The sequence below is a fragment of the Coloeus monedula genome (genome assembly GCF_965178545.1).
Source record: "Coloeus monedula genome assembly, chromosome: Z".
Classification (NCBI taxonomy): Eukaryota; Metazoa; Chordata; class Aves; order Passeriformes; family Corvidae; genus Coloeus; species Coloeus monedula.
The window spans coordinates 25,103,900-25,122,337 of NC_138822.1; the positions used below are offsets into that span (position 1 = coordinate 25,103,900).

Here is an 18,438-nt window from a genome sequence, read left to right on the forward strand (position 1 = left end):
TGGATGATGTTTCTGACTACGGTAAAGACTCAGAATCAATCTGGTGGGGAAGCACATGTTTTATTTACTGCATGTCACTGAGATGATGCACAAAACATAGAACTCATTTTCTTAAGGGCTTTTCTATTGGGGCTTTCATCACTCTGTCTGCCAGCTTTCTGAAGAGTAATGAGTATTTTTTGCAGTTTGTCTGGAATCTGACATGGTGCTACTCTCTACAAAAGGGGAAGTGAGGCATAAGGAGATTAAAGGCATCAATTGCCAAAAATAATCAACTAATTTTAGGTACTGAATTTGTGAAATCTGATTTATTCCCTTTTAACCCACTTACTCAGATATCACTTTACGTATTTAAGGCACCTATTCTTGTCACCAGCTGCAGAGCTGAATGCTCCAGCTCTGCTGACGAGTTTTGAGATGCTTTGCAAGCACCCAGAAAAGGGCTCATCCACGTGAGTAATGAGTTGTACATGGAAATACAGAATTATAGAAAGTTGTGTCCAAGTGATCTGCTAATCACTGCACTAGCAATCTGTAGCAGGGCAGCACTGCCTGATGAAGGGGAAATGGTGTATTTCCTGTAACATTTATTGTTTATTGGCACACCTGCTTCTGCTATCAGTGCAGCAAAGTTGCTGCAGACCCCTTCATCTATGTACAAGTTGAAAGGAGAATTGACTAGGGAATGCAGCTCTCAGGATTATCTGCTCCTGAATCAAAAGTTTTAAAGTTCAGTTTTCTGTCTGGTTACTTCTACCTGGAAGAGCCTTCCTCTTCAAATTAAAGCTTTTTGTGTACTGCTTTTCATTCCAAATTTCTACATAGTTTGGTTACCAAGGTATAAACAGCAGACCAACAGGTCTTCTAATAGGTGCAGAAGAGTATAGTACCCATTTTTTGAAGACACTGCTAAATCTTGCTTACTCTTGTGTCAGTTTTGGTCTTCTAATCTAGGTGTCTGGTGGGTTTTTTTTTCCAGTGACTGTTCTTCTTGTCAATAGTTTGAAAACCCTGTATTTTATTTCAGTGAACCTCCTGTATGCACAGAAGGCCACATTTCAGTGCACTGGTAAGTCACTAATGAGCCTACTGGTCAATACAGTAGATTAAAATTACCAGGAAGCCTGAAAGACCAGCAATATGTTTAATGTACACAGTATGGTAAATGGTTCTGTGTTTTCCCCATTCCTCTCTCACTGTAGCATTTTCTTTCTCTTCAGTGTAGCTCTAACAACTCTACAACACTTGCATTACTCCAGAACTGCCCCAGAAAACAGCTCTGCTGTACTGTGCACAAGTCAGGAACTGATCACTTTAAGTAAAAAAAAAACTAAGAGAGGCTGATTCTCTTTTTCAGCTACCAAAGCAGAAATGAGTCTTACAAATAATGCCTTATTCTCCAGTTTTACTCCTGACACTAGTATTTTCTTTAAAGGCATGATATGCAAAAATAAGTATTTATTCCATGTGTGCACACACATAGTATATTCAGAAAGACTCTTTCTGAAGCAGTCTTGGTGGAGAAAAACTGTATCTGTAGGACTGCATTTTCAGAAGACACAAAAAAATTTGAGTATTAATTATTTCTCATTTGAAGTTTAAGACAGGATTCTGTAATGGTGCTGAGCTCTTTTCTCACACAGATCCATCCCATGGTATCACAGATATACTGTACCATACATGTGAATTTCTGTATGAGGTAGGTACCTAAGCAGCCTTGACAACCACATCTAATTGCCAAAAATTAACTGAAAATTCTTAATAAATAGTACGTGACTTATAACACAGGTGGAGGAATGTGACAGTCAGGAGTAGAGATGAGAGGGAACACACACATTCAGAGAGCAAGATAAGCAAATTTTCCAGAGCATCACCCAGAAGTTGCTGAATTGCTCAATTCAGTTTTCTGCTGGTTTTCTTCATCTTCATGTCAATCCCCTATTAAAAAAAAAAAAAAAAAAAAAAAAAAAGGAACTGACTTGCACTCATCAGTTTTCCACATGAAAAAATTCCTGTGCAGCTGCCTTTGAGATACAGTCTTCTCAGCAGGAAGTCCAGACCAGTAACAACTTACTCAAGGAAATCAGAGAGTAAGTTAATACCAGTGCTTCACCTTTCATAGCCCACTGTCCATGGAAAATCTCCCAACATCCACAGGCTTAGTGAAGAGGCAACTGTAATGGAGAACCAGATGAAAAAAGCACAAATGAATATTAAATTCTCTTAAGATTTTTTCACATGCCTGAAATATTAAAACTGCCTACTCCAGCCGACTTTTGATGAACAGGGAACAGCTGAAGCCCTCATTGTTTCATGCATAGAACACTACACATATTTGATTTTGTAAGTTTTATTGTTTTGTGAGATCTTAAATGGATTAGACTAAATTAGATTAAATTAAAAGTTGTGTAAGTCAGAGGCTGCAGCTTCCCAGAAAGAATAGAAAACTGTTATATAACAGAAAAAGGAAGACATAAGCTTCTCTGTAGTGGAGGGAAAATTTACACCAAGTTGCTTAGGTTAAATTCATCTCACAGTGCACATTAGAAATGACTCATCTAAGGGTTAAATGGAAAAGGTCATTACAGTGAAATGATGCATTGTGTCCTGAGAGGATAACAGTAAGGCATGGATGGCCACATTGGCATTCTACCAACAAAATCTGAAATTTAAATATATGATCAGAATATGTGTTTTTGCTAGTGCTTTTCCCAGACAAATGAACCAGTAGCTACCTACAGCACTCTTAGATTCATAAAGCAGTAAAGTGGGTTGGGATAAGGAAGTTGGAGCTATTATTTTTTTTTTTTTTCAGTCTGTCACAGTAGTTCCAAACTGCTTGGCAATGAAATGTGACAGAAGACTATGCTTAAGTCTCCTCTGTCTTGGTCTGAAGGGTCCAACAAGGTGAAGGCCATTTCTCTGGCTTTGCTGTGTTTGGTTCGATGCAGTGATCTTCTCTCAGCTCAGACTCATGTTTACCATCTGCTGATTCTTGGTCTTTGCAGACTGCAAGTGGAATCTGTACAGCAGACATGACATCTCTTTTGTAGGCATTTATTTCCCCTTCAGCAACACAGTCTGGCTGGCTTGAATTATTAGATCTTTCAGATAAGCCAATATAGTCATGGTCAACTACTGGACCTTGTAGAAAGTAATGGTTGTCTGTAAAAGGAAAGTAGCCATTAGTTCAGATCCCTGAAGCCATACTCAAAATGTTAGTGAGGTGCTAACTTACTTTTCAAAACAATTTCTGAAAGAGAACAAGAGTGTTTAAGTGACAGCAGACTGATAATGTGAATTTCCCAGGTTCACTGAGCATCAAATGTTTGGCATCTCATTACATCCACAAAATAATATTTGCAATGATCCACATTTAGAACTTTTCTTAGCTAAGTCAATGACTAGCTTAATGTCTATCATAGTCACCTACTGAACCAACAGCTTGAATAAATGGACATGAAGATTCTTTCATTTTGTGCATGCACACAGACAAATGTGGTTTCTTCATGCTCTCACTGGGAAATCTTAATCCAACATACAACAGGCTTTCTTAAACCGTGAAAAGTTTAAAAAGTAAGTAAAATAAGTAAGTAAAAAAAACCCCCAAAATCTATCCCAGCCAAGACCAAGACAGTCACTTCCTGAAAAAGGGAATTCTGTGTTTACACACTACTTCTGCAATATTCAGCAGTAAAGATATTAGGCTCTAATACTACAAAGACAACTACTTTTAACTTTTTATACAGTGACACAATTTACCAAAGTTATTGTAATAGCTGCACATTATCTACATGCTTGATATGTGTGACTCTCTCCTCATGCATCAGCAATTTAATGAGGAACCAGAAGGCACAGAGTGATCGTCCAAAAAAAGTAGCCGCCTCATGATGTGACATGAAATCAAGATCTTAGTTATGAAATCCGTAACTGACAACTGACATAAATATTTCGGCTTCTTAAACAAAATTCCAGAATTAGTTTCAGCATTGCAAATCTCTCAGCTTTAAGAGGTGATGGAAGAAATTACCATCTCTGTGTAGTTTATATAATATTTACAAGAACCAAAGCTTGACCACATGTGCCAATAGTGTGGGAACTGTTCTGCTCTTCAAGAACTCTGAAGTAAAAAGCAGCCTGTTCTGTGACAGAAGTCTTCCGCACACCATGCATTTAATTTTCCTCAAAATGCCTATGGTGACTCAAAGACAGCATGAGCAGAAAAGAAACAGCTGCCACTGTTTGATTTGCAAAAGGACACACTGAATATGTAAGACCAAGAGTGGAAGTTGGTTACCCAAATCCTGGGGAATTTCTAGCCATCCTACTGCAGAGCATGATAATTTTATTTGCTCTGGTAAGAAAAACACTGACTTCTTCAATTTGAAATAAACTATTCCAAAATCAGTTCTCTGCTGTAGTCTTCCTATTTTAAGGCTTTAGAAGACACTCCGATGTTGTAAAAAAGAGACAGTTTCCATCGCACAAGCAAAATTAATGTGAATCCAGCCTACACCAAAACAGAAACAACAGTCAGAAAATGCTCCTTTGAACACAGTTCAGCCTGCTTATACTTCTAGCATGTTCTTATACTTCTATCAGCCAGCACAAATAGAGCCAAACCAGTGATTTGAAGCAACTTTAATAGAGGCTACTTTCAAAAAGACTTAAACATGATTCAGGAGCTCTCCTCCATGCTCTGCATAGTTTCATGTCACTCACGCTCCCTTGTTCTCCTTACTGAAAACTACAGATATTACATTATTGTGTGTGCTAATGTAACTCCCACTGGTGAATGAATGATACTTGTTCATTCCAATAACCTAACAACACAACAGAGAAGTTTAAAAAACAAAACAAAAAACCCAACTTTTTTTACATATATAAAAATACAAATTTAAAAAATACTATATACCTTTTTCATTGGACCCTCTTATGTATGGCTTGAGGTGAGACATCTTGATGGGTCTTTTCAGCCTGGATCCTGTGGAATCTCTTAATATTGCACAGCCATTTTCTGTGATGTAATCTATAATACAAGGACCAATCCATTCCGACTGGAAACGACCATCTTTCCACCAGTTTTTTCTTTTCCTGAGGACTTCATGGCCAACTTTAAGTCGAAGGGTATTTAATTGTTTTGACTTCCTTTTGACTGTGATTTTGGTTCTGATTTTTTGTTCATCTGAAGTTTTTTTATCTGCCTACAGAAAGATACACATAAATGACTTTTTTTTCCAAAAGTAATAATGCATTTTTGTAGCATTGGTTAATAGTGCTTAAGCATGACATTGAGTAGTTTTGGATGTTTGTAGTTTGTAGTTATGTGGGACTAAAGAGTGATGAAGAAATTGATTTTAACTTGATAAATCACCAGTCCATAGGCAATAGCTTTCAACTTATCTTTTCTGCCCTCTAAGTCGGACATAGTAAACTTTTGACAATAGGTCTCTTAACATTACTCCCTCCAAATACATATGAGATGTGTTACACTGAAATGAAAGGATCACAGGGGAAGGAACACAAACTAAAAACCACCACTCAAACCCCCACATGATTTTATAAGGTTAGTTGTACTTTATGCCTCAGACCTTTCCATCTTTATCTTCGGTCCTCTTACTAGTAAAATTCAAATATATAACATTTACCTGGCAATCTGAGGTTTTCTCTTCTTCCAGTGCTTGACTGAATTTTTTAGTTGCTTCAAATATTTTGGCAAAAATACTATATTTTCCTTCCACACATATATTCATAGACTCAACAGCATGTGGGTTACGGTTGAACATTTGGAAATATGGGGTGTTTTGATCTGGCTCCTATTTAAATGGGGACCAAAAGCAAGCAAATTTAGCATACAGCTTTGCAGACATTTTGGAGGATTTCAGTCAAAAGAAGACCCTTGACATACCAAATTTGTCAAATTGAAAGCATAGGCTATAGCAGACAAATGTTCATCCCAATCATTTGGATGGTCGATGCAGTACTTGTTAAGGAAAGTTTTGATTGTCTTGGACATTCTTTCATTTACATCATCTGTCTGAGGATAAGACAATACAATTTGTTTCATTCCAAACAGTGCAAACAGTTCTTCATTTATCTTCAAAAGAAGAAGAACACAATTAGTGAACATTTCCCCTGTTCTGTATCCCATTTCAAGTAAAAAAACCCTCAGTTTTCCACCCCTTTTGTTGATATGGTGGTGACTGGAAAAAGTCTTGCATACATATTGGCACAAAACACACCAGGACTGCGAATGAGAGCTAAAGGAGTAAGTAGGGCTTAGGAGCCGGTGACTGATGGTTCCTAACCACCTTTTGCCACTTAACTCGATCTGTCATTACCTCCATATCGCAGTCTGATGACCTCTTGATCTCTGAGAGGAACAAAGTGTGGAAAGTCCTTCATAATCACTATAAACCAATGTCAAAAAGACCCTTAGCTATTACTATACTGAGCAATATGGATGAAGAAGATACAGCTGGCTGCAGCATGTAAATTTATGCCAGTTCAAGTGAGTGACAAAACCTGTACTGTAACTGCCAGGAAATAATTTTACTTTGTTCTTTTAACAAAGAATAAAGCCCTGGGAAACATTGTATAGCATTATAATTGCAAATAATTGGTTTGACTTTTTTTGTATGTGCTAACTTCTTTACTTTTTCAATTAAAGAAAAAAAATACTAGAGTCTCTCTCAAAAATAATCTAAAATTCAAATCCAATATAAGGGAAAATGCATTTCTTCCTTGAGGGGAAAAAACAACCAAAAAAAAGAGATTAACCAGCCATGTAAATACTTACCTGACAAACAAGCTCCTTCCCTTGATCAAAAGGCATCTTTTGAGGTGGCCCATATAAGAAAAACACATTTATGATTGCCTTAGCAATTTCAGCTGCTGAAGTGTCATGCAGTGGTAAGATAACAGTCCATCTTGTAAACAAATCTGTCATAATTATGATGTATTTGTGACTTCTGTTGGTAACGTTGAAAGGTCCCATTAGGTCTATAGTGACTGCTGTCCATGGGTCCTCTGCTTTGATAGGGTGTGTTTTCGGCACTGTGGTGGTTGTGTTCTTTGCCACCTGGCAATGCTGGCAAGCATACACCTGGAGAAGACATCAGGGAAGACGTTAACAATAAAAAGTGATGGTGAGGTTTAAGACAACTGTCAGAATCACAGATATCCACTATTTCTCTGTGAATCAGGTCAAACCAGGCAATGCAAAACAAATTTATCACCTTTCTTACAATTTTTTACCCTAGGATTTTTCAGACCCAGCATAAAACCAAAATAAAAACAAACAATACTGAAGGCCAGGAGAGGGACATGCAAAAGAACTCATAGCTGAATTCTCTCCATTCTGAAAGCACTGTGCTCTTTCAAGTCCACAATAAAAATTTTAAAATCCATTACTATCTGTAAATACCAAAGGAAGCAGGAAGCAGCTGGGAATGAGAGGAAGTCCTAATCATTCTTCTTTTGGCTTATCTATGTATGCTGTGGCTGAAAAACCCTGTATCACAATCTTCCATGCATAACAGCTTAATCTACAGGACAGAGCCCCTCTGTCCAATCTAAATTGAAAGGAATGACTCATATTCAGTTCACGTAACAGTTGCACATGAACTCAAAGTATTCAGGTGATGCAGTAAGCTGATAGCAACAGTAATTTGGCTTTAAAGGACATTTACATATAGTTTCCTGAAGGATCAAATTCTGCCAGGGGCTCCTGCCCCTGTATCTTTGGGTGAAGGAGAAGGAGCTTTCCCAAGCTTTGATTTGTTTAACTATTTCCTGAACATGCCTAATTGTAAAGCAGAGACACCATTTTCATGTTCTTATCTGCTGGCAGCTACTCTGGCCACACATCCTTGTGATGGCATGTTGCATCCTAAAAAAGATATGTGAGACTCCTTGCACAAGAAATCTCTCAGGGACCGGATGTGCCCTGCCTACCAAAAGAGATTAGGATTCCCCACTACAGCATAGTGGTGTGCAAGTCAGTAGTAAAAGGGTAAAAAGTAGTAAAAGGGTAAAAAACCACCATGCATTGCCAAGATAACCAGTTGTAGTGTGATTGCAAGCTCACATTTCCTCCTCATGAAACAGCCTGGATACTTGCTGTATCAAAGTTCGTAGGATTACCGAACACTTGCAACAGACTACATAAAGTATCCTGTAGCTATGAGGCCATACCCACTGCTTGACATCATTTGTTACAGAGGTCCAGTAGTAATTAGACTCCACTAAAGTCAGTGTCCTTGATATACCATGATGAGTGCCAGCAGCATTTTTGTGGCATTTCTCGAGGACATTTTTCTTCTCTTCATCTGAAACAATTACCAGGCGCATTTGTTTTCTGTCTTTTCCAACATAGAACAACTTGTTTTCTGAAAGAAGTACCAGCAAATTATAAGCAAGTGCTTTGTCTTCTGTTTAGTTTACTAAACTACTGAGCATGACTCAGAACAGAATTTATTATAGTAAGTTCACTTTGGTGTAAACATACCTTATTGTTTACAAACATTTCAATTATGTCCTCCAAAGAGCCATTAGTTCAGCCATGTTTATTAACTCCTCTGGACATGAGAAGTTACAAGGGCAAGTCAGAATGCAAACAGCATTCCCACAGGAAGTCTGACTGAAACACAAATCAACACTGGGGTTCGAAAGGAGTGTTGAGACTGTTGTTTGTGAAGCTGTTGGGTGCCTGCCAGCAACCTGACACTGATGGTCATAGATTTAACTCCTCCCTGCCTTCTCTCTACACAAAATTGGCAGTTTTGATGGGATTGAGACAGCACAGCAGACTACAAAGGCTCATACATCTCCAGGGCTGCAATAAAGTTGGGAACAGCCTGGAGGCTCTCAGGTGACTGATGGCAAAGTTGTCCTTGCACTTCTGTCCAGCCATCCCCTAGACTGGATGGAGCATTCCTCGTCTCCAGCTGCAGATCTATTTCCCTTTCTGTAATACTTTCAATTATGGATTGCAGTGACTACATATTTCTCCAGTATATAAAACAAGGTTTGGCTTTTATATAGATAAATAAACCTGTCCTGGAATGGACTAAAGCAGATTGAGCTTCCATTTCTACAACCATCCTGTTATATATTAACCAGGGATTTGCAGAGCATTTGTCTCATAGAGAATGTCTATTAAAATCATAGAATGCAGATCTTGCAGAGCAAGACCTCACTTTTTTTTTCCCTATTAGCAAATCTTCATCTTAGTATCTATTTTTGGCATAATTTGAGAGAAAATTTTTTACCTTTGAAAACAAAGTTTTTGGCAGCTCTCCTGATTCCACTTCTTTCACTTGATAATGTTGTGGGATGATATTCCCCAGTTCGCTTGTAGTATGCAATCTGCTTCAGATGGAGCCCACCACTTTTTCCGCTACGAACCATTGCCAATCTGAACAAAATGCACAGAATTTATTAGATAAATTGTCAGAGAAGCACATTTTCAAGTTTTTACTGATTTCTTTGTAGCTCAGAGGCATCCTGGTTATGTAGCTTCTAAGAAGAGGTTACACCATCCACTGTACGCATCCACCATCAATTTTAGCAACAAGAAACACTGCTTGAAACACTAATTTTGTTCTAAGCAGAGTTGGTTTTCTCAAACTTTAAAATTTCCACACAATGGAAGCTTCTACTATACTCATTGGACAGGGGAAGGAAATGGGATCAGAGAGAAAGAAATTGTTCTTTTCATTTTTGGGTACCTCTCAAATTCAGTTGTGCTAGAGATTGTCCAAAGATCCACTTTAGTTGAGAAAAACTCACATAAGCAACTAGGAAAAAAACAACTTCCCAAAGAGAAACAAATGGAAATTAATTTTTTTCACTAATTAATCTGACAATTAGATTTTGAAATTCCAAACCAGATGCTGCATGCAAGGTAACAATTCATTCCTTGACACAGGCTGACTTCCCTGATCACATTAATAAGCAATAATATAATTAGTAAAATAGGCCATTGATACAGAATATGTTTGAGTTTAGCAAGAATAGCATCAAAATAATTACATAATAATGAAAATAGAAATATTCACAGGCAGGATTACTGATGCAGGCTCTACATGATTTGAGTGGTTTGTTTTTTTCCCAAATCTGTTCCGGCAGCATAGATGAAACAGCAGTTTAATCCTGCTCTCGTCGATGTCTGCAAGAGCAGGATCAAGCTTGGGGTCTGCCATGTCATAATTTCATAGTGAATGCTGGTTATCCACAGCATTAAGTCAATTTCTTCCTTATCCTGCCATTGTTCCAACGCCAGACTGTGACAATACATGCCTGCTAAAAAGAGTAACTAGTTTGTCTGCTGTGTGTTCTAAGTGACTTATAATTATGGGAAAGTGACAGTATCCAGTGAGAATGGAATGTGCATCATCTCATTATGTGCTGATGCTATTTGAAAACAAATTGTGTAGGACAAGATGTCTATTTTTCAATTTACAGATCCTCACCTACCTTTACTACGCTGGTTGTGGGAAGGAGATAAAGAGCTCTTATGAGTGATTATGCCAGCTTTCATTTCATCCTTTCCTCCCAGAAAAGAAACTGCTATATGCTATTTTTGGAACCTGCACCCTGAGCTAAGCACTGCTATTATCAATGGCAAATGCATTCCAGGAACTTCCCATTCAAAATGTGATGAGACTTTTGCCACACTGAATACGTCATTTTTGTACAACCTAGAGCTGGTTTTCAAAACCAGCCAAGTCTCTTGTCATACAACATTAGTTTTAAAGTAAAATTTTCATACCTGAGGGAACTAGCACAGATGTACTCTTCAACACCACGATCCTGCCTGTGAAGGAAGAGGGTGTTTCAGAACAGGGAAAGAGAGGAGCCAGAACACAGGACTGGTCTCACACAGCAGTTTCCTGTAAATTTACATCTGACAGCACATGCTAAACCAACCCACCGAGCTGGTAAATTGGATAACTAACAGCAGAAAAAAAGGTGTGGCTACCATGAAATAAATTCATGTTTCTGTTGTTTAAAAGAAGTCAATTAACTAGTATTACTGAGAGTAAAACAGCACTGGTAAAGGGCAATTAAAATCTCCCATCTGCCAGGGGTACACATTCAAGTTTTACTCAGAGGTTTCCTGAAGGCCAGTCCTGTACTTAAGTTACCTAAAGTCAAAACTAGCCAGGTATGACCTGTTACTTAACCACAGGGATGACGGACTCTTTTGGCTTGACAGACTTTTACACATGGGAGGAAAAGATGTTACAGAACAATCTTTATTCTTCCAGTACTTTTGAAACTTTCCTGAAACAGCAAATATTCTCCATGGAGCCCAGAATTGCCCATTTTAATAAAATGAAGTTGCACAGCAACAAGATACTTGTAAACAGGACCACAGCATACACTTTGGCTAAGCAGACACCCTATCCACATTCCTGCAATGGCAGTTTCTGTTGTAAAAGTTTTGAAGAGCTTAGGTAATGAAGCCAATGAAGAAAGAATGCACTATGTAGCACCCACACACATTAATTTAGTAAGATCCTGATCCAGCAAACTGTTATGTGCTTCAGCAGTCTGATGGACTGCTGCCTAATGTGGGCTTCCTTCCTGGATATTTAGTTTCTTGTATCCCTACTAATCTTTTCTCCCACTACCTAATTTACTGTGTTTGGCCTAGTCCTAAAAAAAGCCAAACAGGACAGCTCTGAAAAGAACAATTTATAAAATCTTCTGGTTTTCTTATTTATTCAGATAATTCCTACGTTATGTCTGTCAATACTCATAATGCATCTGGTAGTCTAAAAATCAAAGCCATAACATCAGCTATCAATTTTTTAGTACCTTTGAAGCTGGAAAAATATACACTAGGAGGTATTTTGGCAAAGAGAATGAAACTTCCATATAACCAGAGGTCTTTTGGTTTTAGTGGCTTAGCCAAGACAGCCACACCTGCTAACACTTAGCTACTTCATTCTTTAATGCCCATTTCTCCTACACACAAACACAATCCTCACAGGAAAAGTATTATTTTAGTCCAGCTTTTGATCAATTCCCCTACCTCTGGCAGCAGTTCCTACAAGAAGCAGGAGTTGCCTGTGGAGCCCTGAATCACAGTCACAGAATGGTTTGGGTTGGAACGGACTTTAAAGATCATCAACTTCCAAACCACTGCCATGGCCAGTGACACCTTCCACTAGACCAGGTTTCTCAGAGCCCCAAACCCACTTGGGATCAAACACTTCCAGCGATAGGACAACCACAGCGTCTCCGGGCAACCTGTGTCAGGGCCTCACCACCCCTCAGTGAAGAATTTTTTCCTAATATCTGACCTAAAATTGCCCTTTCTTTGAATCCATTCCCCCTTGGCCTATCAGTACGTGCCCATGTAAGAAGTCCCTCTCCAGCTCTCTTGTAGGCTGTCTCCAGCACACAGCTTAAAAGCATCACTTTTCTAACCAAGGTGCTTCCAAAAACATGTAAACCAGACTGACGGACTCGCCTACATCCCTCCCTGGTTTTGCAAGCGTGACAGAGGGCTGGGGCGGGCGCCTATGAGGCCGAGTGGGTAGGCACGCGAAACCGCGTCTTGCCGCCCGCGGTAGCTTCAGCCGCCATCCAGAATGCCCAGCAGGCGCCTCCGCATCCTCCCTCTCGCCCATAGCACTACACACCCCAGCATGCACCGCGCCTGCGCAGGGCATGCCGGAATCAGCCGTCGAGAGCGACCGTCCCCGGGGCCTGGCACGGCCGAGCCCCGCGCATGCGCAAGGCGACGCCGACGCGACGTTTTTGCTGCCCGCCGCCGCCCCCCACCGCCCCCTCGGCTTGGCGGGCACAGCTAGGCACAGCCACCGTGCTGCAGGCACGTACCTGCTCCGGCAGAGGTACCAGCAAGGCCCGTTCCGGGGCCCTCGCTGCTGTCGGTCCCGCCGGGAAGCACCGGCCCTGGCGGCGCCCCGAGACTTTTGTGGTGCCCCCGGAAGTGGCGGTAGGGAGGCGAGGGGGCGGGGAAGCGGTGGCACCGCCTCCTGAGGGCACCGCGGGGCCGCCGCAGGCAGGTGAGGTGTCCGCTCCTTCCTTCCGTTCCTGCCTTTCCCTCCTTCCCATTCCTGGCCCAGCCAGGACGCGGGTAGGCAGCACGGCGGCTGAGGCGAGCGAGAGTTCCCGTGAGAAGCGGTGTCGCGGTGGGCACCGGCCCTGGCCCCGGAGCGCGGGGTGGGCAGAGCCCCGCTGCTCCCCAGCCTGTCCTCGGGCACGCCCAAGGCTACTGCGGCGCGCGCGGCCCATGTGCGCGGTCAGCGCTTTGTCTTTGGATCGTTCTGCTCTCGGACAGGGTTTCGCTGAAGCAGCGGTGGTGCCGCACACCGGGTGTGTGGGGTTGCAGCGTGCGGTGCTGTCAGTGTCAAGTGAAGCATTTTGGTACAGATGTACACGGGGTGGAAGGTGGCGTGTGCCTAAACGGGGGTGGGAAGGGAGGTGATAGAGCATCTCTTGGAGCTCTGCGTTTGGAACACTGTTAACATCCCGAAAACTGATGATAAATTCAGTATAATATAAGTTGGAGCAAGGGAGATTGCTGTCTGTAATTAAAATATCGGGGAGGAAAAGCAGCAGCAGTCCCAAAGCTGAGAATTGATTACATGTCAGGAGCAGAGATGAGAGAGATGTATAGACGGCATGTCCTGTGTAACATTTATCTTTGTTTTTGTGGTGTTTTCCAGAACGTGGGAACTTTACAGAGTATTTGTTAGCTTTGAAAATGCTGGGGGTTTGGCACTTCTGTTGTTCACCTGTGGCAGTTGGCTGCAGTTAGCCACAAGCAGGAAGATTGGGGGTGATCAGTGTCATAACCACAAGGAAATAAGTAGTTTTCTTTCTCATGCGAACTACTTATAACTGGGGTACCCTTCACAGCTGTTAGTAACAGTGTTTCTGCATTGTTGTATCTGTCTTTTTAAGTGCTGTTTCCCTGTATCTGTTTAAGCTTACATCTTTTTTGCATCCCTTCTGTATCATCTTTGTACTCTGAGTAATAAGTCAAGCTTGTTTTTTTCCTTGGAGTATCAAAATTCATACTGAATCCATATTTGTCTTAGTGAACAAGGTTTGATTCAATCAGTAACAAAATTATTCTTGCTACGTAAAACTTTTTTGTGGTATGTTGTGATGTAATATGCCTCTTGTGGTTCAATATGTGAGAAATTCAAATTTTTATACTGGTTGGCTTGTCTTGGTTGTCTGTTTCTTTCTAAGGAAGAAAGTTTCACCCTTCTGGCAGTTGTGGTTAGAACAGATCAGGCCTCCAGAGACTGAGCCAAATGAACTTGAGTGCAGATTTTTTTTTGCAAAACCTCTCTTCGCTATAAAGTTGAATTAAAGTTTTTTGTGAGAATCTGGAGAAGCTGTTTTGACATCTGTGAGTGGGATCTTTAAAATTTTGGAAGCCAGCCTTCCTGAAACATTCAAACTTGTCTCAAATATAAATGACTTTATGTGATGTGTTTGACAGAGTTTGATTTAGAAAGGAGCTTGGAGATTAATGAATGTGAAGGTTATCTATTCTGTAGCTGTGCAGGAGACACTTAAAACACATGCCAGATGTCAGTTTGTGTAGTTTACCACTTTAAAATAATACTGCCTTTCTGTCTGGAAGGTAAGAGAATGATATTTACCAGATGGGTTTTTCTAGACTTCTAAGGCTGTTTTAACACTTCTGTTAAAGGATAGTAAGAGTTTATTTTGCAGTTTCAGCCAGAAAGTTGAAGTAAGCCTGTGACACTGCAGTATTTGGAGATAAAACTCAAGAGTTTTACATGTACTGAAAAGTCACTCTTCTGCTGGGGAGCTATTAGGGAAAAACAAGTTCTGCAAGCAAAGAACTTGGTCAGGGAAAGACCCATTGAAAAGTTATTTCACTTTAGGTTTGGTAATTCAAAATTGCTGGAAATACTTTGCCTAACTATCTATATAATTACTGGGAGAGAAAGCAGACATGGGGAAATCAGCCAAGTAATTACTCTTGGAAAATTGTAACAGTTGTGCTTTAAGACTAGAAGTCTTATTCATCAAGAACCTAGAAGGCATGTATTTCCTTGCTGCAAAGCTGGCCTCTTAACAGACTCCTGGCGTACATGGCACGGCACAACTCTTCTTAGTTGTCTGTCCCCTAAGATACTGTAGTACAGAGGATCAGGCTGAATATTACTTTTGGTACAAACATCCATTGTTCTTGGAAAATAATAAGGGTCCCCAGAAGAAGATTTAGGCAACTGAAGCTTGTTAGCTAGCCTAGATATACAGAATTTTGAGAAATATTAGGTACTCCTGTAATTAACATTGAGCAGAGTTGTTTCCAGTAGGAAATGCCAGTAAGGTGGGTATTTCTGGATTCCTGATGCTTGAGAGTGGGTGTTTGCAAGTGTCTCATTGGTAAGATTTGGCAGACTAAGGACCTGTCTTGTGCTTAGAATGCTGATCAGCAAGCCCTCTCCTGTAAAAAGCCATCCAGAGGCCACGTTAAAAACAACATCAATAACAAAAACACAAAAAAGCAAACAAACAAGCAAACCCAACAAAAAAACCAGCAAAACCCCACGTAGCGGTGCATGGGGAAAGTGAAGTTGGATTATGGTAGCCTAGTGGTTAGAACAGTTGAATGAAACAGGACAAATTTTGTCTCTGTTCTCTTCTGTCTCGGAGGTTTCAACTCCCTGTTTTCTGTTTGTCAGAAGTGTGTCCTAACCACCTAGGTCCTAACCACCTAGGTCCTAACCACCTAGGTTTTAGGTGTCCACACCTAAAAGTGTGTGGGTGAAAGCATCTGCATGTATACATTACTGCTGAAGATGGAGTGTGAGTAACAGTGCAGTAGTTTTTTTTTTTCCCCAGAAAACACATTCATTGGCCACCAGGTGCTTACTAAGCAACATCTTGGAGCAGATCCACCTGGGGCACTTGGAAAATAAGGTGATGGGTGACAGCCAGTGTGACTTCACTAAGGCAAATTTGACAAATTTGGCCTTCTGTGAGCACTTTCCAGTAACTAAAGGGAGACTGACTACAAGAAAGCTGGAGAGGGACTATTTACAAAGGCCTATAGTGACAGGACCAGGGGGAATGACTTCAGGATGAAGAAAGAGAGATTTAGATTAAATATTATGTAGAAATTCTTTACTGAGAGGGTGGTGAGGCACTGGCACAGGTTATGCAGAGAAGTGGATGCCCTATCCCTGGATGTCTTCAAGGCCAGGTTGGATCAAGCTTGGAGCAGTTTGGTCTAGTGGAAGGTTCCCTGCCCATGGCAGGGATTTGGAACTGGATGATCTTTGCGGTCTCTTCAAACCCAAACCATTTTATGCTTCCTTACTATACAATGACACATTTTTTACATAACTTTTCTAATATATGAATTTATTTGTCCATATAGAACCACTTGAACACTGAATATGATCCCCTCAGTAAAACAAGGCTCCATCCTGGAACTGCATTCCTGTCCATGTGTCTTCTCCATGGGCCACACCTCCTGCCAGGTGCTCCAGCACAGACTCTCTGTGGGCTGCATCTTCTTTCAGGGTACATCCACCTGCTCCAGCATGGGCTTCCCTGTGGGCTGCAGGTGGATGTCTGCTCCACTGTGGACCTCCATGGGCCTGCACGGGCACAGCCTGCTTTACTGTGGTGGGCTGTAGGGGAATCTCTGAGTGCCTGGAGCACTTCCTACATGTCCTTTCTGAATCACTTTGGCGTCTGCAGGGTTGTTTCTCTCAGTTATTCTCACCCTCCCAGCTTCTGTGCAGTGTTCTGTACCGTTTCCTAAATACCTTATAGCAGAGGCATCACCAGCATGGCTGAGGGGCTCAGCTTTGGGCAGCAGCAGTTCCATCTTGGAGCTGACTGGAACTGGCTCTGTCTGACACAGGGGCAGCTTCTGGTGTCTCTCATAGAAGCCACCCCTGCAGCCCACTCACCGCCAAAGCTTTACCATGTAAACCAAATGCAGGCACTTACCTGGCAAGGAAGACTCCTTTTATTCTTAAGGGTTTTTCAGGTTTCAGTACAATGAAACTGAAAAGTGGATAGTCTCTTTTGAAATGGGAACTGCTGTTAATTTTTTTGATGGAGTAATGCATAAACTACTACATAGTAATGCTTCTGGAACATTGTAAAAAATATTTGCAATGTTCCCACAGACAGAAAGAAATTAACATGTTCACCATTGTCATTTGCAGAGATTATGGCGTTTCATGTAGCAGTCTGAGAGCTGTGCTTGGCTTGTAGGCAGAATCAGTGTCTGGCTAAAAGCAATAAATAAAGGCTACTTTTAATCTTTTCTTCTGGGAGATTCTTGTCATGATTAGGGAATGTGTTAGCATATTGTGAAATCTGGATCTCAATGTTTGACACAAGATCGGAGCAGGTGCCTTAGGTCTAGTAAAGCTGTGTGATGTAGACTTTATAATAATTTTTTCCTTTGTTACCCCTTTTTAGCCTATTTCTTGTCTGTTATTTTGCACATCAGTGGAGTTCCTGCTTAATCTTACTACGAAGAGCAGAGTTGCTGAAGGTGATGATAAACTTCTTAAGCCTGTTGAAGTTTGTATTTGATAAAGAGAGCCAAAGGTCTTTCTCAGCTTCGTGTAGTATACTTGGACCTTACAAATTCCAGTACTTATCTGAAACCCTTGAATTTTCTGTGATTATTGTTTGATTTGTTTCTTTGTGGGTTTTTCTTTGTTGGGGTTTGGTTGGTTTGTTTGTTTAGGTTGTTTGGGTTTGAGGTTTTAGTACCGTGTAAAAATAATACCAGGCAGTAACTATAACATTCTTTGTGGTTAAGAGATACTGGGATAGAGCAGCTCAACACATTTATTTAGATTTAGTCCATCTCAGTAACGTGCTGACAGCTACTGCTCAGCGTCTCACAGGATGTGTGATGGAACAGAACAACATCTGCATGTAAATGTTATTTTTTTTTATTATTGATTACATGACACAGTAGAAATCTTGTGTTTAAATTCTGTCCAGTTTTAAATTGGAGAGAATATGTATCTCTTGCTGTGTAAGGTACAGCAACAAACAAGTCATGTATGGTTTACTGACAGCGTTGTCTCCAGCAGCTTCTGGTTTTGGCATCCTTTCCCTCTTTTTCTGCATTTTGACTGTGCTGTCTCTTCTCTCTTCCTGGTCATTTGTCAGACCTGAAGAAATGCTATTCTCGAGTATGGGCTCCTGTTAGTAGTTCTAAAGTATCACATTTCAGTTTGAAGTATTATCAACTTTTTTTGAATCATCTGTAGAAAGGTAGAAAGGTGTCACACATGCATGGAGAGTGCTTGGGATTGCAGTACTTGGTGCTCTCAGCTATCAGATTCCATTGGTCTTGTCTTCTTCCAGTCTGTCCTCTGCTTCCATGTTGTTTCCTCCTCATACTGTCTTGCGTCACCAGCAACCCAA

At 40.8% G+C, this 18,438-nt stretch overlaps 2 protein-coding genes across 7 annotated transcripts in view; one reads left to right on the top strand and one right to left on the bottom strand.

Annotated features, from left to right (window-relative positions):
* Positions 1-2,388: 2,388 nt before the first annotated feature.
* On the bottom strand, positions 2,389-12,946 carry GIN1 (gypsy retrotransposon integrase 1). Of its 2 annotated transcripts, none has more exons than XM_082301234.1 (9): positions 12,856-12,946; positions 10,775-10,819; positions 9,273-9,418; positions 8,197-8,390; positions 6,800-7,105; positions 5,909-6,037; positions 5,649-5,816; positions 4,916-5,204; positions 2,389-3,165 (listed from the first exon to the last, which is right to left on the bottom strand). In XM_082301234.1, the coding sequence occupies exons 3-9, from the start codon at positions 9,409-9,411 to the stop codon at positions 2,870-2,872; spliced, it is 1,521 nt and encodes a 506-aa protein (XP_082157360.1). In that variant the 5' UTR covers positions 9,412-9,418; positions 10,775-10,819; positions 12,856-12,946; the 3' UTR covers positions 2,389-2,869. The 2 variants fall into 2 exon arrangements, with proteins under 2 accessions (XP_082157360.1, XP_082157359.1); XM_082301233.1 differs by having other exon boundaries at positions 5,909-6,097.
* The window catches only part of PPIP5K2 (diphosphoinositol pentakisphosphate kinase 2), a 48,685-nt gene continuing 43,171 nt past the window's right edge, over positions 12,925-18,438 (top strand). For 4 of the 5 annotated variants that reach the window (XM_082301228.1, XM_082301230.1, XM_082301231.1 and 1 more), the window contains exon 1: positions 12,925-13,043. The gene's annotated coding sequence lies outside the window, so the exon portion shown is untranslated. Of the gene's footprint in view, positions 13,044-13,150; positions 13,280-18,438 lie in introns of those variants that run through there. The other variant, XM_082301229.1, reaches the window with a different exon arrangement.

Bases quoted from the DNA above. Each gene is read 5' to 3' on its own strand.
- GIN1 (XM_082301233.1), bottom strand. From the start codon at position 9,411: ATGGTTCGTAGCGGAAAAAGTGGTGGGCTCCATCTGAAGCAGATTGCA. The intron at 8,391-9,272 runs GTAAAAAATTTT...TACTTCTTTCAG, and splicing joins CAAAAACTTTGTTTTCAAAG to AAAACAAGTTGTTCTATGTT. The intron at 3,166-4,915 runs GTATATAGTATT...TTCCTTTTACAG, and splicing joins AAGAGGGTCCAATGAAAAAG to ACAACCATTACTTTCTACAA.